This window comes from Poecilia reticulata, chromosome 15, assembly GCF_904066995.2.
Source record: "Poecilia reticulata chromosome 15, P_reticulata-male-v2, whole genome shotgun sequence".
In the NCBI taxonomy this organism is placed as follows: domain Eukaryota; kingdom Metazoa; phylum Chordata; class Actinopteri; order Cyprinodontiformes; family Poeciliidae; genus Poecilia; species Poecilia reticulata.
In genome coordinates, this window is record NC_088844.1 from 30,020,761 (window position 1) to 30,045,524 (window position 24,764).

Below are 24,764 nucleotides of genomic sequence, written 5' to 3' on the forward strand. Positions count from 1 at the left end.
TGATCTTTGTTTTCCTTCAGGAAAGAGAACAACAGAGATTTTTAGGTCATTTTTAAAGTGAAACAAACGTCTCCAGTTGGTTAAACAGCAAAGATTTTCAAAGTTAAGTTGCAACGTGACAAATGAGGCTTTATGTAAAGCACTGAGTGGAACAGGAAGTTTATTTTGACGGTTCCAGCAGGAAGTGTTGCAGCTAGCTTAGCAGTGAGAGAAGGTCAAAGGTTAGCTACATTTATTTAGTTTCCTCATTTAATTCAGTGTTAATTTGGGGAGACGTTCATGTGGCCGTTAATATGAAGCTACAGCTGGGAGCCTCTAACATCCCATAATGATCCACCAGCTTCACTGGCTAATAATCAGCGTCATCCTGTTACAGTAAAACATTCAGCAGCTGCAGTCTGTAACTCATCTTCCTTTAATTTAACAGGTTAACATGGTTAATAAGTCAAATCTGAAAACTTGTTTTCAAAAATCTCAGCTTGAGTTTTTGTCCCCTGGTTCAGTTTTACTTTAAATAAAAATGTTTCCTCACTAAACATTCATTTTCAATGCTAGCAGGCTAACCAGGCAGCTTTATGAAATATTACTTTATATTCTTTAACAAAAACACCACAGAAACATACATTTATTTATTCTTTACAATATTGTGAGAAACCAGTTGGCTCCATGTCTTTTTATTTGATGAAAATATGTTTTTCTAGAACACTATAAAGATATTAGGTACATTATTTTTAGGTCTATTTTCTCACAATGTTTCATCTTTTTGTCCAGCATTATTTTTCTCATTAATGCTGATCAACCAGCGTTTTAGATCCCAAAAATGAACAAACTACTCGTGACTTTGTGAGTCGTCTATTTCCAAATTATGTTTGACATGATTAGTTAAGCGTAGATTTTTAAAATATTTGGCCAGAAAATGTTCATCTGTGAAAGAATTTGTTTATTTTTATTAAAACTCAGAACCATAATAATCTGTTTGCTTCAGGACTCTCACCATCTGTTTGCATGAAGTCTATTAAAATAAAACTTACTTCTAATCAAACCAAAGTAATGTTAATATCTCCTCATCTTTAAAATGAATGTATTTTCATCTTGTGAAGTTTCTGACCTGTTGTGGTAAAGTTGGTTTGGGCAGAAAATGAGAAAAAGTTTAACTGCATCATCATGTTGAAGGTCCAGCTGCTGCTGTTTCTTCTTCCCAAAGATTCATTTTCTTCCACATTTAGTTTGTTTTGCTGAATGAACTGAACTCATCTTGTGGATTTACACGTCAGTTTCAGCCTGTGGGGGAAAAAAAACTGGTTTCTTCTCAATAAGAGTTTACAGTAACTTCAATAACTTGGCACCTTAAGACCATAATTACTGCATAATTGCGACTTAATTAGTTTTGTGGAACAGCTAATATCCAGCCTCTCTCAGATCTGGCTACTGCTGAGCAGGAGCCGGCGCAGCGGCTGGGTGGGAGTAAAATCAGCCCCTCAGGTGACGGGAAGGGAGTTTCCACAAGTTTTCAGCTCCTGACAGGCACTTCCGAGGTGGCAGCAGTCGGCGTTATGAAACCAGTTTAACTCCATCAAATTAGTACAAATAGCTGCTGGGAACTGCTCGTTCCAGTGAGAATATTTAGAAGCAGCTGCCCAGTTAATCTGAGCTGCCAGTAATAAGTTTTAGACGAGGAAATGAATGTTTAACGTCTGAGGCAGTTTAACACGGAGCGTTTTCACAACGTCACAGTAAATAAGATCAGGAGACGCCACTGGCTTTTAGCTCAGTGTTTTAGTTCTGGGCATTTTACATATTTTTACTGCTGAAAGTTTGTTGACCTCGACTTTTACTGCATGAAACTACAGAAAAAACTACCTGGTTTCTGAATGTTCCACTTGTTTTCCAAAATGTATTTTTAAAAATCTCTTTAAAGCTTCTTTGAAAGTGAGTGTAGAAAAGTACCTTTGACAGAAAGACCACTGGACTTCCTTTTTTTAAAGCTCAAAATCCCCAATGTAAAAAATGTCCTGAAGAAACCAGAAAGATGTTTTACATCCAGGAAGTGAGGTTTGCCTTACGGGGGTCACTGTAAACCCCAGAGAGGCTCTAATTCTGCAGATTCACCGTCACATTGAAAACATGTTGTTTGGGTGTAAACATGAGGAAATGAAGAGGATTTTCAGCAGCTTCAATTAGCATCTTAGCTTGTGTTGCTTTAGATGTGATCCTCTGAAAAGGCGTTCAGTGTTCAGCTGCTTCAGGACCAGGTGAGTTTATTCTGCTGCCACCTTCACGTTGTTTATTTCATTAACTGGGAATAAAACTTCAGTGATCTGTGGCCCCCAAGGGCTCAGATATTTATAAGCAGAATTAATCAGAAAGTAATGACTCACTTTGAGTTTCAAGCATCCAGCATGCTGAGGTGAGGGAGTAGCTTAACGAGAGGTTATATGTAGCTAAAGGCCATGAGCGATTTCTCCCATGTCTTGGTTTTGGTTGAATTTACCCAGAATGCCCTGCATTTGGAGAGTTATCCAGTCCACTTGGTGTTCACACATGCATCCTAACTGCACCAGAATTCACTTCAACCAAACTGAGACTGAGGTTTATAACACAGAGTTAGATTTTCTGGTCGATTACGCATCCACCTCTCCCCAAACGGACCGGATTAAAACGGACCAAACGGTTTTGGTGTGAATGCGTCCTTAAAGGAGACGCCAAGTCAGTCAGATTCATCTCTGCGGAGGCCTGGCAACAAGACGTTTGTCTGATTCAGGTTTGATGAACAAGAGTTGCATCTATGAGTAACATGATAGACACAAACTGGACCTGACCGGGCCTGGTCCGGTCCAGTTGAGATTCGCTAACATGAATAAAAACTCCCAGAACTTTTAGTATCTTGTAATTTAAATCGACTGTACAGCAGCTACATCTGATACTCTCAGTGAACAACCAGGACATCAGTATTTACAGACTCCTTAGAGTGGAGAAAGTGCTATCTTCTTCCATAAAGCTAACATTTCACAGCGCCGCTAGCAGGCTAACGGCCCTCCAACGATAACATCAGAACCAACAGACTGTAAATACGAAGATCCTAAAGGAGAAAACAGGTTTACGTTACAGGTTAGTGTCTCTACGGCAGATGGGGCCCATCTGCGTTTAAATACAGCTTATTCAGAACACTACTTCATTTAAAGCACACACAGACACAGATCTATGAAACATTCATGTGAAAAAGAGGAGGACATTTTGAATGTACACGTTTTCTGAGCTTGAGTTTCGTTCCGACTCCAGCAGCAGCTTCCAGAGCTGAAGCGTCTCCTGAATCCAGAGAAAGTCTCTAGAAACTGTCCAGGTTTTCTGAACCTTTCAGGCTCTGGTGAGAACTGACTCCTGTTCAGATCTGATCCTCCAGATCAACACCGAGCTCAAAGTACAGATGAAGCAGAAGAAAACTCACCCAAAACCAGAACGGAGCTCAAATCTGAGGTTAAATACTCTGAAGGTTGAGATGAACTGGTTCACAGTGATGTAGAAGTTGGAGAAGCAGCAGATCTTTTGCTCTGATGGCTTATTTTGATATGAAATAACTTAAATCTCATTTACAGACAGTAAGAAGGAACAAGACGGAGAGATCTGTTCGTTTCTGTACAGCTCTGAACAGAAACTTTAGCTTATGTGCTTTCAGTCCAACGAAGCGACGTCTGCAGGATAAAGGCGACATAAATAAATTAAGACGCATTTGGAGATGATGATGATGCTGAAGTGCTGCAGGATGGCCTGGCTGGTGAGGTTTGATCCATTGCTCAGAGTTTGTAGTCTCAGCTCTGTTCGTCTACAGCGGGCTGCTGTAGGAGAATCGTACATGCAACCCGTTCACCGGGTGCACGATCGGTACCGTTTGCATTTTGGGGAACTCCTCTGAAGCAAGGGTCCATGTGCACGTCCCGATCAGCTCCACGGCCAGAGTCTTCAGGATGATGTGCGCCAGCTCCTTCCCGACGCAGCTGCGCACGCCGCCGCCGAACGGAACGTAGCTGAACCGAGACGAGCGCCACTCGTCCCGCTCCGGGCCGAACCGGTCCGGATCGAACTGCTCCGGACTCTGGAAGACCGCCGCCGTCTCATGGGTGTCCCGGATGCTGTACATCACACTCCAGCCTTTAGGGATCTGGTAACCCTGTGGTGGAAACGGAACCAGCCGTTAAAACCAAGGAGAGGAAAACGGAGGCGAAACGTCTCCGGTCCGTTCTGGGAGGTTTGGACCTTTTGGGTCAAACTGAGATGTGAAAGATGAACTTCTTCATTTAATCAGTTCTGGTCTTTCAGGATCTCTGACGACCATCATCGGCTAACATGAAACATTTAAAGAGGAGAATCAGGACTTGTGCAGATCTGAGGATGAAATGTGGATTTTAAACCAGCAGATTTTATGTCTTTGATGAAGGAAAATTAATTATTTAATGAATCGGTTGTAGTTTGATTTGCTACATTTATTAACCATTATACAGACTTTTCACCATAACCTGTTAAATCATCAACCTGTTCAGGGACTGCAGGGGGAAGTTAGCATGTTTGTTGCTATAGGAACCAAAAGGTTAATGAAATGTCACACATTAATGTAAACACAGCAATTTTTAAAAAAAAATTTTTTGATTAAAAGTTTTGCCGTTAGGATGACGTGATTTTTTTTGGCCTTATCAAAATTGGTTTATTTCCTGAAACTGACGGAAAAACTTTTTTAGTCAAGAGTCACATGATCAACAAACAGGTTTTACCACTGGCAGAAACCATGAAGAAGAAGACAGGAAGTAGTTTATGGTGCAGCATGTTAATGACTCACCATGTAAACAAACTTGTTCACATGATATTTTCATTGTTTCGTATTTAATGGAAGCACCGTGTTTGTGAAACTGTGTTTTCGAAATTAATGGAATCGTGACAGTTTTTCACACGTTTGTAAAGGAAACGCAGCCGGAGAGAGAAAACCAGAGGTTTGGCGAAACCAGTCAGAAATCTAACTGAAGCTCTTTATGTTGGAGATTCAACCATCTATTCCAGTTTGGAGACAAATTCAAAGCTAAGAACATAACAAGAATTTGACTTAAAAGTAGAAAACAAGATTTTATGTTATGTCACACAGGGCTGCATTAAAATAATAACAATAATATGCTTTGCTGCTTCCATTGAAGGTTTAGCTTCATTTGGTTTCTATAATTATCTCACACTGAACTACAGAATGAACCTTTATTATCCTCTCTCACCAGAGCCGCGCCTTCAGATCGGAGATTTCTCAGTGAAAGTTCAGCAGCTCAGCCTCTTATTACTGCAGGAGAAGGTGCAGAAATGACAATTATCCTTTTGGCAATGGGGGCAGAAAATTGGGGGCATGTTGAGGTCAAGGAGAGGGGATGTAAGGACTGAGGAGGACTCTAATCTCAACCCTAATCCTGCATGAAAAACTCAGCAGGCGGCGCAACAAAGGGCAAGATTCAGTCCAGAGCCAGGGTTTCTATAAGGGCTCACTTTAAAAGGATGAAAGGAAAAATAACTGATTGGTGGGGAAAATTAGACTAAGGCGGATTTATTCTCCACATCTGAATAAAATTCAATGCAACCAAAATAAAGAAGCAGATTAATATGAGAGAAGTTTTTTTTTTTCTAATTGCACAATTAAGTAGAAAAATTGGATCTCAAAGCTTTAGTTACCCAAAATGTTTGCATTGGAAAACAACGGACCTTCCTGTTATCTTTTTAATGATCTCAGTCAGCAGCTCTCCTCACTTCCTGAAAGTCTTTCATCAAATCTTTGGACTTTGTCTGTTTTGAAGCTTAATGGACTTTAAACTGAGTGTTTTTCTTGCTAACTGTTGGTACTAAATGGTTCCTGAAAGAAGAATCTGGAGATCCTTCCTCTGACTGGTGTTTAGATGTGCTTTCAGCTCTGACTTACGTCCAGTTCGAAGGTCTTCAGGGCGGTCCGGTATCCCCCGGAGACCGGCGGCAGGAAGCGCAGCACCTCCTTCACCACACAGTCGATGTAGCGGAGCTGGCTGAGCTTCTCCAGACTCAGGTACGGGACACGAGGCCGAGGAGAGCCGCCGTCCGGCCCACCGCTCAGCAGGCGGGTCGTCTCCGTCTCCGCGGCCTCCGGCTCATTCTCCAGCTCACCGCCGGCCGGGTCGCAGCTCCGCTCCGGCTGACATCCCAGACCCTCGGCCTCCATCTCCTCTCTGGCCTTGTCCACCACGGCCGGGTGGCGCAGCAGCTGCAGAACCAGGGAGGTGGAGGCGCTGGCTGTGGTGGAGTGGGCAGCGAAGATCAGCTCCACGGCCGTTTCCTGGAAGAAAAGGATGAATTTGGAGTTTAAATCATCTGACAGGAATCGTTTCTCTTTATCCCACTCATCTCATACTGCTAAACCACAGCCAAGCTGATCCAGAGCGCCACACCAGACATCCTGCTGCAATCAGAACATCACCATGGCAACAGGTGTGAGTTTCCTCCATTGTCCCTCAGCTTTACTTCCTAATAACCTAATTAACCAGGTTCCCCTCCCTCTGAAACCTCCAGATGAAGGTCAGCCTTCCAGTCCCTTAAACCTGGTTAAGCTGGTTAAGCTGGTCAGCCTGGTTAACCCAGTAAACCCAGTGTCTCCTCTGAACCGGAGCAGTCCAGCCTGAATCTCCCAGGTCTTCCTGGTACCTTCAGCTCCTGGATGCTGAGCTCCTGGCCTTGCTCCTTGGCGCCGGACAGCATGAGGTCGAAGGCGTCCTGGTAGTCGTCGTCCAGCTGCTGCCGCTCCATCTTCTCCTCAATGATTTTCGCCATGTTGGCGTGGAGGATTTCTCTGGCCTTGATGCCCTGCAGAGAGAAGTCCGTCAGAACCCGCCCAGTTCCCAGGAACGTCGGGGTCCAGGAGCGTTGGATGAGGTTCGGTACCTTGCGCAGGCCGCTGAACGGCGTGTCTATGGGGAGCGAGAACAGGTTGTTCATGAGCTGCTCGAAGGTCTTGGCCAGGTAGACGATCCGCTCCTCCTCCATCTGCAGGCCCAGCAGAACCCGCACGGCGATGCGGAACGTCAGCGACTTGGCCGCGCCGTACACGTCGATGGACCCGGGCTCGGAGACCCACTTGGCGATCTCCGCCTTGATGACGTCCTGCAGCCGCGGCAGGTAGGACTCCAGCGCCCCCCGGCTGAACACCTTGGCCAGGATCTAAAACCAGACAGGGGTCAAAGTTCAGCTGGATATTTTGTAATGTTTGTAATGATTTTCAGATTTTAGTAGGACTGGGCAATATGGCTAAAAAACACATCACAATATCATCAGTCAATATTGATAATTATCGATTAGTTTTTTGCTTAAATATCTAAAATATGAACAAACTGATGTTGTGACGTTTCCTGTTTTATCCAAAGTTTTCACTTCACGTCGTTTTTCAGCTTTTAAGCAAAAATGTTGAAACCTTAAGCTGCTGCTGCGTAAGTTAATGAGCAGCTTGTTGCTGGGTAACCAAAGAGTGAGGAGTCAGTTGATGTCACCAACCTAGCTTAGCTGGCTACGATAGATTTAACGGCTAGTCTTTCCTCTGCCTACATCCCCCAGAATGCAGTGCGGTTCAGTGAAGTGATTGAATATTCTATCCTCTCTAGCCCCTCCAGGTCCCCCGTAGGTCCGGCCCCCCGTAGGACCGGCCCCCCGTAGGTCCGGCCCTGTAGAACCGTCCCCCTGTAGAACCGTCCCCCTGTAGGACCGGCCCCCTGTAGGTCCGGCCCCCTGTCAGTCCGGCCCCCCCGTAGGTCCATGCCCTACCGTAGGTCCGGCCCCCCATTGGTCCAAGGCCCCCCGCGTAGGTCCGGCCCCCCATAGGTCCGGCCCCCCGTAGGTCCGGCCCCCCATCGGTCCATGCCCCCTGTAGGTCCGGCCCCCCATTGGTCCAAGGCCCCCCCCGTAGGTCCGGCCCCCCGTAGGTCCAGCCCCCCATAGTTCCGGCCCCCTGTAGGACCGGCCTTGTAGATCCGTCCCCCGTCGGTCCGGCCCCCCATTGGTCCAAGGCCCCCCCCGTAGGTCCGGCCCCCCGTAGGTCCGGCCCCCCATAGTTCCGGCCCCCTGTAGGACCGGCCTTGTAGATCCGTCCCCCGTCGGTCCGGCCCCCCATAGGTCTGGCCCCCCATCAGTCCATGCCCCCTGTAGGTCCGGCCCCCCATTGGTCCGGCCCCCTGTAGGACCGGCCTTGTAGGTCCGGCCCCCCGTAGGTCCGCCCCCCATAGGTCAGGCCCTGTGCCGACGCCTCACCTTCCTCTTCCTCCGGTGGATGTCTCCCACAGAGTTGACGAGTGTGTTTGGCCCCAGGATGATGCGCGTGCTCTGGGGCCACTGGGTGCACACCAGGTTGTGCTCCCCCAGCAGGATCTTGCGGATGTTTTCGGCGCCCGTCACCCGGATGAGGGGCTTCCCCAGCAGGTGGGTCTTAAACACGTTGCCATGGCGTTCCCGCCGCGAGATGTGGAAGTTGGAGCCCTGCAGTGGGAACCAGGCCAAGGAGAGATGGGAAAAATATTTCAGAAAACTAAAAGATCTTTTTGTGTTTGGACTTTTAGCTTCAGTTATTTTTCCCTTTTGTTTAGTTATTGCCACTGTTTGTGTTTTGGGTTTGTTAGAGTAAACTCCTCAGGTTCCCCTTCTTTTTGTTTCTCTTTTCCCTCAGCTGACCATTGGCTCCCCATCCCAGCTGTTTTTACTCCCTCGGTTGCCTCTGCCTGCTCCCCTCCTGCTCCTCGCTGCAGAAATATAAATCTAACTGAGTGATTTTTTCTAGTTTCTTGTGTAAACATCTTTTTTTTTTAATGTTTTAACTTGCAAGTATTTTTTTCAGCAAGAAAAATTTTGTTCTAAGTTAAATAATCTGTCAGTGGAACTTTTTAATCAATATTAATCAATTATTGGCGTAAAATGAACTTCTATTTCTTGCTGAAAAGTTACTGAAAAACTTGCACTAGCAACTGGACCAAAAGTTTTACGCAGGATTTAGTGTTTTTGCAGAGATTAGCTCTTCTTTTGCCATTTTCTCCCTCAGTGTTTAAGCTCCTCTCGACTCTTCAGCTCACGGATTTTCTGCTGATTTTTAATGAAACTTCTGGTTTCAGAGGTTTTGTTTAAATAGGCCCACAGCCTCACAGATCCTCCACCGTGCTCAACCATGACTGCATCACTTATTTCAGACCCTGAAATAGCCCATCTAACCAGAGACCCCGGTCTGTTTAACCAGCTCCACATGTTTACATTTGAGACAGTAGGAAGGAAAATGATTTTTCCTGACATGTTTTCTAACCAGCCGGTTGCCATGGAGACCTGGTGACCCCAGAATGTCTCTGTTTTCTTTATTCACTTTTTCCTTCCAGCCTCTTTGATCTCAGGTCCAGATCTTTAATTATTGCTCTGACTGGTTGGAAAGTCTTGCATTGTAATTTTTATTTTCAGACTTTTTGAAGTATTTTGTTGTTTGTTTGAAGGCTCAGAATAAATGAATCTCCATGGATGTCATATTTATTCTCCAGGGAAACAGAAAGTTAAATGTTCCCAGATTCTCACATCAAACTTTAACGCATGAATTAAAAAATTTAATTGATGGATGTATTAATTTTTTTAATTATCTTTGTTTTTACTGCTGGACTGATGCATTAAATAAAAGTCTGGATTTTCCGGGTCTTCTCCTCAGACTCGGATCCTTCAGTTCATTGATTTTAAAGTGAGAAAAGAAGCAAAGTGACAGAAAAACAAGTGAAACCTGTCAGCGCTGGAAATTCAGGAGAAACTTAATGAAGGGAGAAAAAACTGGAAATGTGAGCTTGACGCGTAAAGTGAGACCGGGTCGGTTTCGTTTTCTGCGCAGGATGGAGGGATGGAGAGAGGAAGGAGAGAAGAACCGAACTGAACCGAAAACTTCCAGTTCTTGCTGCCCAGAGAGAGAATCAAGTCCGCACATGTTGCAGACTGAACCTGGACCAGGAGCTGCCGCTTCTGGAAGCTTCCAGCGGCTCTAAGGATGTTTAAATAAAGGCTGGAGTTTCTGGGCTCAGTGGGAGATGAAGGAGTTTCTGACCTGGAAGAGCCAGTGGAAGGTCTCCCCGACCAGCGGCCAGCCCATGGAGCCCCGCGGCAGCGGCAGGCTGCTGTCCGGGTCCCGGGTCAGGCTCCAGCGGAGGCTCCACAGCTGCCGGGTCAGAGCCAGCAGCAGCAGCGCCGACAGCACCGAGGTGAGCGCGGCGGCCAGGGCCGACAGGACCCCGAACTGGGCCAGGGGGAACATCTCCTCCGAGCGGGTCCACTTCCCAGCATCCACCTGCGGCAGCGCGGAGAGACGGAGTCCGGCGGCGGCGCGGCGCGGCGCGGAGCGGCTTTCTGTCCGCAGTGAGACCGGAGCTGGAAGGAAACAGTCACATCAGCTTGGAGCGAAATTTAATGAGCAAAAAATTAAAACGAAAGAAAAAGTTAATTTAAACTCTGGCTGAACTCAAACTGCACATGTTTCCCGCTCAGCCGGACAGGAGAGGAAATCATTAAATCAGTCAGGTTGGATCTCCTGCAGGTTTCATTAGAGGAATCTTTCTGATAAAACACCCACCTGTGACGGGCCGACCCTCCATCAGGACCTGTCAGCTATTCCAAACACTTTTACGGTCTGCCTGCGCCGGCTTGTCCGTGACGCTGCGCGCCTTTATAGGTACAGTTTGGGGGCTCAGCCGCCCCCACCCCCGGGCCCGGGCGGACCGGCCCGGCTTTATGGAGCAGCGCCAATAAATCCGCTTTAAAAGCTGCAACTGCTGCTGGTTCTGAGCCTCATCAGAAAGCTGCTATTAAGTCCTAAAGAGTTCTGGCTGGTGTCGGGTTCTGATCCAAAGAGCTTACCTCCAACACGCGTCTCCTCTGCAGACCCAGATCCTCCTCAGATCCTCCTGATCCTCCTGATCCTCCTGATCCTCTGGTTCTCCTGCTGCGGCTCCAGCCTGGAGGTTCCTGCAGCCGCGGCGCTGCAGCGGCTTTATAGGCGCAGCGTCGCGGCGCAGCGCAGCGGTCCACCTTCAGCTGCTGACGTTGCTAGGAATGTTAAACAGGCTGTTCATTCAGAGAGAGAGAGAGAGAGAGAGAGGAGGGAAACCAGGAGCAGATCCACAGCGTGCGTGTGCGCGTGCGTCAGAGCGAGGCTCAGGTAACCAATCAGCGCAGATCCGCTCTCAGTCCGGCGCAAACTTGGTGCTGCGGCTTCAGTTCGGCGCAACGCTGCGGACTGCGCCTTTAACTCCTGGCGCAAAATGTGCTGAACCCTAAAATAATTTCTTCCTTTCTGAGTATAAATTCATTTATTTTATAATTTTATAAAATCGAACATTTTAATTCATCTCGGCTCATCTGGATCTTTTTTATCCAGAGTTCCGCACATTGTTCTTTTCTACATGTCGATCTCACATGATGGTGATAATTATAATAATAATTATTATTATTACTACAGGCTCTGTTGTTAAATTCCTCTGCAGCTGATGAAACCAGATCCGCTCCGGTTCTGATTCTATTTGTTTTAATTAGTTTTAAAATATTTTCACAGTAAATGTGAGATTTAATTCAGATTTTAATTCGTTTCCATTTAGTTTAAATGATTAACTCCCGGCATGCAGCGCGAAATAAAAAAAACATATATATTATTGTTACATGTATTATTAAAAATAAGCCGTTTTTTCCTGTCCGTCCTGCTTGAACTCGGTAATAAACATGTTGAATGAATTTTCCTGTCTGCTGAACTCCAACATCTCAGGTTTCATCCAAAAGTTTCACATCAGCTTTTAACATGAAACTGAATATCTCTGAAGATGGATCCATATTCTCATTATATGTAATTATTTATTTTAATTATTTGGATTGTTGAGGATCTGCAACAGACCGGAACTGAAACGGTTTCAGATTTAAAGATCTCAGTTTGACATAAAAAACAAAGAGATGACGTTATTATTACGTATTGATTTATTTTATATATATTCACATCAACATGTTTCTTTTATATATATTTAACCTAATTTATTAATTAAATCAAAATGAGTCAAAGATTCGTTTAATTCTTTTGTATTTTATTTAATCCACATGATCAACATATAATTGTTAAATTGGTTAAATAATCTCTTTATTTATTTATCTGTTTATTTTCACCATTTATTTTTATTCGGTTATGCTGAGAAACATTTTATAGATGATCCGTTTTCTTAATTTTCTCTTCTGTCCTGGAAAATAAATATAAATTTCTTAGAAACTCATTAAAATAAACGCTTTTATTTGGCTGCAGAATCATTTTAGTAAAGGCGGATATTATTTTGGAGATTTAATTTTTTTAATTATTATGATTTTTCTGATCTAAACACTTTAATTAAACCTTCAGCTGCTCCGCTTGGAAATTATTTATTAAATGAAAATAAAATCCATCTTGTGACGTTTAGAGACACAAACTTGGTTGTGTTTTTGTGCAGAAGTCTCCATCAGGTTCATGTGGCGCCTCATGTTTTCCCTCCAGTTCATCCATTCATCGCTGCCCCTCCTCCTCCTCAGTGCTCAGCCTTCATCATCATCATCGTCATCATCAGCAGCAGGGAGACTTTTTCAGGATTCATCTTCATGCAATCAGGTGATTCAGACTCTGATGCAGCTCATGGATCAGCTGCTCGGATTCAACCAAACATTTCGACTCATTTCATGGAGAAAATCACCGAGGAGCCGAAATCCTGAAACATCAGCTGGTTTTAGGATTTCTGGACATTTTATCAACCTGTGACTCTGAAATTCATCCATCAGTGGATTATTTATTATTACAGCAGAAGCTTCAGTTCCTGCTCGCTTTTTAACACTTTAATGCTTCATTGAAAGTTTTGTTTCTGTTTTCCCAGATGGGTTTTCCATCCCAGGGAATCTCAGGTTCTGATCTTCACTTGGATCTGGATCTGGAGGTTTTTCCAGATGGTTTTACCTCTAAGGTAAGAAGAAGCAGATCCAGATCCACCGTTAGGCTGGTTCTCCTTCAGTAAAACCGAGTCTTTCCCGGTTCAGATGGAGAAACCAGCTGGTTGCATCAAGTCTCCTGGTTCTGCTCCTGAACAAGCACAGGGCGACAGTGGAGAAGAACCGCTGGAAATGAACAAGATCCAACGTGAGATCTGCCTCTAACAGGAAGTCAACGATGCGAAGCTAAAAGCTACTTTTATTTTATGGTTTTTTACCCTTTTTATGAACCCGATTTAAAAAGCTGCAGATGTTTGTTCCTCATATCTGACACATTTCCAGCCAACAGGATCAATGGAAGCATCAGAGCTTTGATCTGTGATCAGCTGGGATCCAAAGGGCTCAGATTAGGGGATCAACCAGGAGAAGAGATCTGCTCAGAAGTGTTTCCTGTCCTGCTTGTCCCGTCTCACCGCTCCGCTCCATGGGGGGCGGGGGGGGTTCTGCTCGGACGCTCTAGCTAATCCGGTCCGGAGCTTTTAAAAGCTTCTGTAACAGACACGTCCGTCCTGCGGCGCCTCAGGCCGACCAGAGCTCCGGTTTCAGCCTCCGTCACCACGGAGACGGACTCAAAACCCAAATAATCCCATCACATTCCTTCAAAATAAAAGAACAGGCCTGGGTTTAAACCCATCCTGATGTTTTGACCCACCTGAGCTCAGAGGATCAGATCTCCTCTGAAAACTTCATCAAACTTCTGGGACAGAAACAAAGAAGATCATCTGCATAGAAACTGAATTTAATCCAGGATGGATGAAAACAACCAGGTGATCATCTCTACAGTCTCTTTAAGGTTATTTTTTATATTCTTCAGTGATAAAGGAGGAGAAATAAGTGGAGGATTACAGCATCAAAGCATTACTGACATAAAATACCCAGTAAAAAACTTTGATTTAAGGCACCAAACGTTTATATGCAGTGATGTTAAATATCTGGATTCTGTGTAAAATAATTCAGCGCCGGTTCAGCTGATCTGGTGGAAGGAGGGACTGAAGCGTCATGTTGTCGTTTTATGATCTGCAGAACATTTTGATATTTAACCCAACCTGATCATATTTGTCTCTAAAAGAGTCAGAAAGTCGTTTAAATCTTCAGTTACAGAAAGAGCAGGAAGTGTTTGCTGTACATGGATGGACTCTGGCGGTTCTGACCGGGTCTCCATGTTCGCAGACTCACCTGTCAGAGCTGCTCTGGATCAATAATAACTGGAACTTTGAACATATTTGATGTGTATTTGCTTGATGATTCTGATGGTGACATTTGACAAAATGTAATGTTTATCGCTGAAATCTGCCACTTGACTTGTCAAAACAATTGGATCTGATTCTAACCAATCGCTGACGTTTGGCTGAGCTACAATGTGAACAACAACCCTGTGGGGAGCAGCGCCAGGAAATAAAATGTCTGAATCCACCAACGCAGACTGAACGGCAGACGGACAGATCCTCAACTCCTCCTTCTGTTGGGTCGCTTGAAATTCAACCAGAGAAATTGAGCTCAATGGGAGAAATCCCAGATGGAGAACTGAAGGAGATGAGAATTGAGCAGGATCATGTAGGAAGGCTGTGAAATGTTTTTATGACATGCAGCTAAATCAGCGATTCCTTCACAACGTCTGATTAAACCTGAGGATGGTGAGTTAAAGCTGGAGGCTCGTTCAGACGTTCCTCAGGTCGTAAACGGGGCGTGGCCTCGCAGACGGTCCATGTGGAGATGTGTGTGTTCTGGTTGAGGCGTGTTATTAATATGAGGAGCGACGCAGACAGAATGCAGCAGCGCAGGCAGATGGAGGCGTGCAGCAGCACGCCGAGGAATCCTGCAGCTACCAACCGATTTCCATCAGATGCTAAAAGAAACATCTGAGACAAAAACCCACAGAACCAAACCAGGTCCACTCACACTGATGAAACACACGCTTCAGGTGTGTGAGGACGGCGGCCATCTTATCAGGCTGCAGATCAGCTGCTGAAGTGTGTGTCGGTGTGTGTGTTTGCAGAGTAGAAAGTGCTGTAATGTAAACACAGGATGAGCTGCTGTCAGCCTGAGGCGGCGCAGCTCTGACAGTCTGAAGGCCTCGCTTTGATCGTGAGGACGTGCAGGAACAAACCGGAGTGTGTGTGTGTGTGTGTGTGTGTGTTAGAATGCAGTACGGTGAATTTGTGTTATTAGACAAAGTGAATTCCTCTCGGGGTCAGAGCTGTGTCCTCAGGTTTGATGCCAACAGAGTCTGACAGCTGCTACAGCTTCACCTCATGCTACCTGACACACACACTCACACACACACACACATATACACACACATATACACACACACACACACACATATACACACACATATACACACACACACATATACACACACACACATACACACACATATACACACACACACACATATACACACACACACATATACACACACACACATACACACACATATACACACACACACACATATACACACACACACACATACACACACACACATATACACACACACACATATACACACACACACATGCACACACACACATATACACACACACATACTCACACACCCACACACACACACACCCACTCACACACACACCTTTCTACACTTGTTCTGAAGATTTTCTTTGGACGTTGTCTCCTTTCAGTCGTTCAGCTCTGAATGCTTCCAGCATTAATTGACGTCTTGAACTCGTCGTCGTGGTGACAGACGGAGTGTCTGCTTTAAACAGCAGAAAGTTCTCCTGGCTCAGTGCCTCTGTGTTAACCTTTGACCCTAACGGATGGAATGACTGACAGAGTTGATGAGAGTACCATCAACTGTAGGTTCAGTTGATTCTCCTCTCAGTGTGTTTGTGTTTAAAGCTCTTTATTCTCTCTCCCATAGAAAGTACTCCTGGCTCTTCTCTACAGTGTTCTCTCAATACCTCATGTTTGCGCCGACTGAACCTTCACCAGCTGCCGTCTGTCAGCAGAACGTTTCCTTCTGGACTTCCTGTTGCCAGTCAGGAGCGGCGGATACTTCACACCTTCCTTCCTGGAAACCGACACGGCGACAAGCAGCAGGAGGAGCAGAGGGAAAGTTTCCCCCCGTCGCTGCAGGCGAAGGAAGACGGATGAGGGACGGGAGACAACGAGGCGGAGACAGAACATCAGATTTATTCATAATAATGATGCATTTTATTTAGAGGCGCCTTTCTTGGCATTCAAGGTCACCTCGCATAAATTAACATAAAAACAGACACAATATTAAAATACGTGATAAAAGTTACACCATAACTCTGAACAAACACAAAGACCTACTTTCTGCTGAGAATGTCAGATCACCTGAAGGTAAAACAAACTGAAGCAACTTTTCAGCAAGAAATAGGATCTTAAGTCCATAAATCCTTAATACTGATGAAAAAAGTCCGATTATTTCACTCAGTTTGTTTTTCTGCAAGTGAAAAAATCTGCCAATGAAACTGGAACCTTTTCATCAATGTTAATGAATTATGGAATTAAAATTAGATCCTGTTTCTTGCTGACAAGTTAGTTTTTTTTAAGTGAACTAAAATATTTGCACTAGAAACTAAACCAACAATGTAAAAATGATTTATTTTATATTTAAACGTTTAATTCCTGAAGCTCTTCTAGATTTTATCATGATGTCTAAATATTTATTTCTGACAGCAGATGAATTTCCTGCTGGGTTCTGGTAAATATGAGTAAATTCATTTTCTTGGTTCTGAACAGCCGGTCTGCCTCTGACCCGGCCCGGTTGGACCCGCCTCGCCTCCTTTCTCCCTGTCAGCAGCAGCCGACCTCTGGGGATTTTTATCAGATCTGTCGTCAGCATCTGACTCCGTCATCTCCTCGCATCGTGGAGGGGAGGATCGGGTTCTTCTGGGTTCTTCTGGTTCTTCTGGGTTCTTCTGGGTTCTTCTGGTTCTTCTGGTTCTTCTGGGTTCTTCTGGTTCTTCTGGGTTCTTCTGGTTCTTCTGGGTTCTTCTGGTTCTTCTGGGTTCTTCTGGGTTCTTCTGGTTCTTCTGGTTCTTCTGGGTTCTTCTGGTTCTTCTGGGTTCTTCTGGTTCTTCTGGTTCTTCTGGGTTCTTCTGGTTCTTCTGGTTCTTCTGGGTTCTTCTGGTTCTTCTGGGTTCTTCTGGTTCTTCTGGTTCTTCTGGGTTCTTCTGGTTCTTCTGGTTCTTCTGGTTCTTCTGGGTTCTTCTGGTTCTTCTGGGTTCTTCTGGGTTCTTCTGGTTCTTCTGGGTTCTTCTGGGTTCTTCTGGTTCTTCTGGTTCTTCTGGGTTCTTCTGGTTCTTCTGGGTTCTTCTGGTTCTTCTGGTTCTTCTGGTTCTTCTGGGTTCTTCTGGTTCTTCTGGGTTCTTCTGGTTCTTCTGGGTTCTTCTGGTTCTTCTGGTTCTTCTGGGTTCTTCTGGGTTCTTCTGGTTCTTCTGGGTTCTTCTGGGTTCTTCTGGGTTCCAATGAGAATGAAAACCTGCTGGTTTATTCTGGCAGTGCTTTTTTCCTCTGTTTTCTGAATATTCTGCTAATATTTCTCATCCTAAAGCTGTAGGTGGTTTATTGTCAGAGCCGCCATGTTGATAACCTGCATCTCTGATTTCTACACTTTTCAATTATTTTTACTTTGCATTGAATTTATTTTATTTGCAGTTGGAATGTTGATCAACTAACAGCAGTTATTATTATGAATGTGTCTGAGCGTTTCTGCAGGAAGTCATCACAACATGGCTGCTCTGTTAACCCTTTAACAGCAGAAGAAGCTCAGCAGTTCCTCCAGCTGTTTGCTAATTGCCACTGGCTAGTCTGAAGGAGCTGAGTGGGGGAGGGCTGCTCTGTCAGAAACTGGGAAGCTGTGGCTCAGAGGAGGAGCTGCGCCTTGGAGGCGGGGCTACGTCCACCCAGGCGTTTTGCAGCTGAATGGTTGCCATGGAGATTAAAGGATTTCCCAAATATGCGTGAAAGAATCAAAGCAACACAAACTGTTTGTGTTTGATGAGGGGATAACACTGGAACATGACGTAAACCTTAGAAAAACCATTTTTACTGCCCCTTGAATAGAAACACTGATTGTAAAATAAATGTTTTCAACATTAGCAGGATGTTGACGCAGTTTGAATCAGAGATCTGTGGATCTGTGTGGATCTGTGTGGATCTGTGTGGATCTGTGTGGATCTGTGTGGATCTGTGTGGATCTGTGTGGCTGTGGAGGCGAGGCGTTCTGGGTTTGGCCCCCCAGGGCTTCACCGGGGCCTGGGGGGCAACTCCAGGACTACCGGTGGTCCACTTCCTTATCTTTCAGGCGGAGCGCCCCGCCGAGCCGGCAGGACAGGGTATCGGGTTCGGGCCGAGGCGAGGGGGTCGTGACCCCGGCTGGGAAAGGAGCTACTGTTCTGCTTCACTCAAGCCTTTAAAAGAGAAGCCTGTTCTCTGGGAGGCAGCCGGTCCGACGCTGCACTCGCACCAACCGGGTCGGAACCAGAACAACCTAAAAGGTTCTTGGTCGTCCAATAACCATAAACGCTGCAGGCCAGATGTGTGACAGAACCACTTCCTGTGTGGTTTGTCCTCTTTGTCTTCCTTTGTGGCGACGTCCAGCCGCCACCAAGCGCCGGCGGTGTCACCAGAACCCAGCTGTGGCCCGAGGGCTGACATACCTGGCAGAGGGAAATGACCGCTGTATTACCTGAGAGCGCGTCTTTGTTCGCTCTGATGACGGACTCAACAAAGGAGGGAGGAAGTGTCTTTTATGTGAGGGAAGAGTCCGTCCAGCCCTGCAGTCAGACACACAGCCGGACCACCTGTCCCGGTGGTCCAGGAGCGTCCTCAGGCTACGGCGGTTCTGATCGGCCACACCGGAGGTCAGGAGCCGAGGCGACGTCTCAACTCAACCACGCGGTGAGAGTTTACCTCTGCAGCCAGGTTTGGGTGGGAACCTCATGGAGGCCAAAGCTGCAGGACGAGGAGATCCACCAATAAAACCAAGACATTTTAGGATTCATCTCAGAAACTTTCTAGAAAAAAAGCGTTTACGTTTCTGTGTTTAAAAATTCTAAAGTTTTAACATCTTCAACGGAGCATGAAAGCGTATGGTTGTGTTGTCTGACGAACCGTTTCTGATTTCACTTGTTGAAGTTTTGGGTCGTTATGTTGCACAAAAACCAACCAGTTATATAAAAATGTTTTAAATTCCTGACAGAATCTCCTGGATCTTAGTTTAACTGTCCCGTTTCAAACTGTCTGGAAGACAAACAGGCCCCCAGCATCACAGACCCTCCACCGTACTTACCAGGTTGGTGTTTTTCGACATATTCATCATTATTTTCTGAAAAGGTTTATGAGTGTTACTGGTTTTCTGTGCTCCAGTTAAAGTCCCAGTAGAAAACTCCAGATGTGGGTCAGACTTTTACCCTCTGGATGAATCCAGCATCGGAGCAATGTGAGCTCAGCCCGGTTCTGTTTGAAATGATCCGGTTTCTGGTCTGAAACCCTTTGACTGGTTTCACAGACCTTCATCCCTCCAGATTCCATCGATCTTTAATAAATCACTTTTAATTTCCACATTTAAACTCGGTGAGAATGAAAACATGAGAGAAACAACTCAGCATGAACAGAACCTTCCTGTTAGCCTCTGTAGGTGAGTTCTCTCCATTGTGTCTGCTGATTCCTCCCGTTTCTTCCTCTGCTGCTCAGACGATCCTGCTGTAAATAACTCAGCTTGTTGGACCTTAATGGGTTTAAGGGAGCAGCTCTGGGTCCGTCCGTCCGTCCGTCCGTCCATCCATCCATCCGTCCGTCCGTCCGTCCAGTTTGTAGATTTTGCAGGATCAGTGCACAGGTGTATACAAATATTAATAAAAAAGCAGAAATGAACTGAAAACTCTAGATTTTGTCATCCAGCACCATAAAAATGAGATTCCTTTTCTGCCGTTTGATTTGTGGAGTCGTCATAATGAAGCATCACTTTTTACATCCTCCTCCTGCAGGAAGGAGCCATGATGAGGTAACAGGAGAGAGATTTGATTTATTGCAAGACATTTTTCTCTGTAATCAACCAGTGTGACTACTGCTTTTTAAATCAATATTAATGATTATTTAACTTCATACAAGCTGGTCATAAGTTACTTGTAAGTCAGTTTTGACTTAATTCAAGTGTAATAAAATATTTACACTAAAAAGTGAAATTCTTGGTAAGACTTTGTGTTTTTACAGTGCAGCTTCACCAACCAGGAAGTCGAAAAAGTTTCAGCCTCTGATCTGAAGCTTGAAGAACATCTCTGCTCAGCCGGCTTCACCTTTACCTGCTGCCTCCGACACACACACACACACACACACACACACACACACACACACACACACACACACACACACACACACACACACACACACACACACACACACACACACACACATGTTTGCCTTGTTATCTTTGTGGGGACTTTCCATTGACTTCCATTCATTTCTACAGCCTAAACTTAACCAAAACTCAATTCACACCTTAGTCCTAAATCTGACCGCTGACCCAAAAGCAGCGTTTCCCCTTGTGGGGAGTAAAGCCTGGTTGAAGCAGTGGGTCCCCACAGTGTAGTATGTGTCAGAAAAATGGTCCCAACAAGGTATTACACACACACACACACACACACACCCTGTGGCTGGGCCCCTGCAGCAGGTCCAACACCTCTGCAGTCGTCGATGCGTCATCCTGCATACCTGCAGCGTGTTTTTGCAGAAACGTCATCCTGCAGGCAGGAACCACAGTCCAATGATTCATGCTTTTTTCCTCTATTAACATTTTTATGATGTTTGAATCAGTTTATAGATTCACCTCTACAGTTAAAAGGAACTGAAAAAATTTGAGATCCATTTACTAACATTTTTACACGAGGAAGATTTTTGTAATTTCCATGTTTTAAAAGTGTCAGTAGAAAGATCTGATTTTAACAAACAGGTCAGTTTGTTCCACATTTTCACAAAATGCCTTCAGCCTCGTTGACCCAGTGGGCTGAGAGAAGCGTCTTCGTTATTGATCGATGTTGTCTGTGCGTCAGATTTACGGCTGTACCAGAAACACGCGAATACAAAAGTTCCAGCTGGTGAAATAAAATGCAAGTAATTTAATTAGAATGTTTAACGAGTTAAAATTAAAATCCTGGCTCTACAAAAAGTAACATATTTTCCTAAATAATCCAAAGTTCAGGTGTTTGGTACAAACCAACAGGACCAGCTGACGGGTCAGAACCCGACGGATCGATAACAGAGAAGCCATTAAACGCTGCAGAGCGTGAATCCTGCTTTCTGCCCGTTACTCCTCCAGCAGAGGACATTTAATCCCCAAACAGCCTCCATGCGGAGCCGCCTGATGCGTTATCAATACATTAACTGGATAGTTGGATTAACTGTATGAGGCGGTGTCAGCTGGGACACAAACCGATGAGCTGCAGGGAAACGGCGAGGACAAAGAGAGCAGAGACGGCCTGCTGGGCGAGGGAGGGTCAGCATCACTGTGAAGGGAGGAAGTTTGGCCAGCAGAACAAAACCCATTTAATGAGAAAGGAAGAGCCTGAAAGACTCCTGATGTTCTGGAGAAGCTGAGCGGTCCAGATATCTGGTGCTTCGTCACCAGAGCAGAAACATCAGTAACGACCTCAGAGCAGAGAGTCCAGCTTCAGTCCTCAAGTTTTCAGATTCAAGAAACTTTAATCAAATCGTTCATTCACTGGGTCACCAAGTTCTGCTGAGTCCCAACGAGTCATTCATCTGATTCAGGGGTAAAACAGTCAACGAGAAACATGGAGGGCAACCGGGGAAAGGTCATAAGGTCATCTAACTACCTGAGGTCCATCAACCTGCACAGAGGAAACATTTCAACGCTGATATTCCAACAGTGATTTTTATTTCTGTTTTATTTATTGTGTTTTATTTTAAATATTTAAAATGTCTTGCAGCTACAGTTGGGCAATCAGACGAAAATCTAATCATATTTGTTTGCTACATGATACAACATACACAAATACCCCATTTTACACTGCATGGCTTTTAAAATGGTTCTGGTGCACAAATGGAGAAATCAGAATAAATGTAAATATTTTACTGTAACCATTAGTTGCACACAAATGTTTTTCACTAATGGAGTTACTGTCACTGACTTTATCTGTGATCAACAAGATAAATCACCGAGCCAGAATCCACCAGGAAACATGAACCAGCTGGAGATAAAAGGTGTTTTCATCATAACAATGATGAAATCAAAAACCCTGATGAGTCCAGATTACAAAATAAAAGTTTAAATAGTGACTATAAAATCAACAGACCCAAACCAGTCACAGGAAACAGATGGCCTAGTCAAAGTCCTGATAGAACTGTTGTGGTGGGAATGAGCAGAAACTTTAACAAACTGCATAAATGTTGAAAAAGACCAGAACTCCTCCACAGCGAAGTGAGCGACGGGGTGTACTTACTTACCAGCCGTAGCTCTGTGTTTACGGGAAACGTGTCGGCCTGAAGACGCAGTCGGACCCGGTTTAATGGAGGTAACCGGTGCAGAACAGCAGCTTGGTAATTGAGTCCCTCTGGGGCTCCTGTAGTTGGGCTGGAGCCGCTCCGGGACCAGAAGGTGTCGGGATAAAAGCCTCCATTACGGTCCGCCGTTCTGGAGCGGCGGCGGCTCCGGCTCGCCTCGGGCTCGGCTCTAACGCGATTACCAGGCGGCTTGATGAATCGTCTGTCAGGGGAAGTTAAAAGGCGCATTAGATGTTGGGACTCCCAGACACTTAACCTGATTAGGTCCAACGGGTCTGTGTGGCAGAACGCGGCAGGAAACGGGCCAAAGATCGACACTTTCAGCTCCAAACTTTATTTGGCGAAAACAAAGGAGAGAAACATCTGAAGGATCCAGACAAAGAAAGCAGCAGATCGTCGCTTCAGGTCTCCAAACAACATCGCTGATCTGCCGTTTCTGTTTGTTCACAGCCTCATGTGGGCTCTGCTGTCCGAGGAGACAAAGGTCAGAGGTCAAACCAGAAAGAAAACTCCTCCTGACCTCCTGCTCAAAGGATTCTGCTGCCGTCGGATGAAACTTGTGTCTTCCTTCCGCAGCGATCAGCATCAGGACTCCGGGTCTTAGTCCATCCCTCCCACCAGGATCCAACCGTCTGCCGGGTTCAACCACTCTGACCGGCGAGGTCATCAGACCGCCGACGGCTCCTGGTGTCGACCTTTAGGTTCGATCCACCCACACCAACGTTAGCCATTAGATAATCTGAATAAGACCGAGGAACCGAAACAAAGGAACGGTTCTCAGGAGAGGAAGATCTGCTGAAGGGATCAGAGGATTCTTCACCTCAACTATGCAAACCAACAAACTCATTACTGGAGTCTAGACCGATTTAGTCTCCATCTAAGAGCTATTCAGTGCATGTTCACAGTTTCCATCTCCAGAAAATTAGCTTCCTGTTGGAGAGTTACTGCATGAACAACATCTTAAAGCTGCAACAAGTTATTTAACCCCAACTGATGCAACAAGCAGCTCCTCGTTTCTTAAAGACGCGTCCTGTAGTCGTGGAAAAGATGTTGGTCTGCTTAAGAAGGGTCAGATGTTTGCCATCAAGCAGAGAAAACATGATGCAGAAATGACTGTCCAACGTGTTATTAAAAACAGGAAGCATGAAGAGGAACCGTCGTCTTTGAGGAAGAAATGAATGACTGTGATATCAAAGAAGAACAACAGTAGAAGTCCTGGTTGTGTTTAACAGTGAAAGTAAGAGCCTTTCCGATGTGAGAGGAACTGAAGGGTTTGGACTGAGCAGCAGTAGCCATAAGAAAACCACAGATCAGTGAGGCTGACCAGACAAAAAGGCTTTTCAGGATAAAGACGGGAGTCTGGAGTGACGGACGGAGGTCGTGTGATCTGATGAGTCCAGATTCACCCTCTTCCAGAGTGACGGAGCTTCAGGGTAAGAAGACAGGCAGGTGGAGCGATGCACCCTTCATGCCTAGTGTCTGCTGCATCCGTCTGTGGGGACAGGTCAAAGGTCAGCAGCATCCTGAGGTCAGCTGGACACACTGAATGGTGAGATTATTCCTCCAGAGGATCGTTTCTTCGCTGATGACACAGTGATATTCTAAGATGACAAGGCACGGATTCATTGGACTCAGATTGTGAAAGAGTGGGTCAGGAGACCACAGAGTCCGGACCAGAACCCCACGGAGAACCTTTGGGGTCGGACACTTCATCAAATCTTCTCAAACCAATGCCACAGCAAATGTTTGCCATGATGGAGGTTTAAGGAGTTCCAGCAAAATATTAGAGTGTTATCTTTTTCTTTTGGTGGCAACTTCCTTTTTGGCCAGGCAGCATCTGCTTTCTTGCCTGAGGTCATCTGTCCGACAGATGGTCGGATCTCTGAAACCTCCTGTAAAAGCCATAAAGGGTTTAAACTGAAGGGATAAATTCTGGAATCAGTTTGATCTCATGTCTTTATAGATACCTAAAACACCAAAGATGAAGCAGCAGAAACAGAAACTGGCTGGTTCCCAGGGAGGAAACCTGCAGCAGTGCTCCTTCAGCCTGAGATCGTCCTGGGGGGGTCGGCGGTTCTGACGGGGTCATGGACCTCACTCAACAGACAGCAGAGCGGGTCAGCACTCGGTTCAGGTGAGAGGAAGAAAAACAAGCAGCGCTGCAGTTTGTGCAGCGCCGTGGCAGCGGCTCTGCTGACACATGCGGCCTCTGAAAGGCCCAGAGATGC

The 24,764-nt window shown here is 45.5% G+C and overlaps 1 protein-coding gene across 1 annotated transcript; it reads right to left on the reverse strand.

Annotated features, from left to right (window-relative positions):
• Positions 1–2,871: 2,871 nt before the first annotated feature.
• Positions 2,872–11,159, reverse strand: cyp26c1 (cytochrome P450, family 26, subfamily C, polypeptide 1). The gene is made up of 7 exons (XM_008430438.3): positions 10,897–11,159; positions 10,091–10,410; positions 8,284–8,508; positions 6,928–7,203; positions 6,691–6,849; positions 5,939–6,325; positions 2,872–4,165 (listed from the first exon to the last, which is right to left on the reverse strand). The coding sequence occupies exons 2-7, from the start codon at positions 10,295–10,297 to the stop codon at positions 3,821–3,823; spliced, it is 1,599 nt and encodes a 532-aa protein (XP_008428660.1). The 5' UTR covers positions 10,298–10,410; positions 10,897–11,159; the 3' UTR covers positions 2,872–3,820.
• Positions 11,160–24,764: the final 13,605 nt, after the last annotated feature.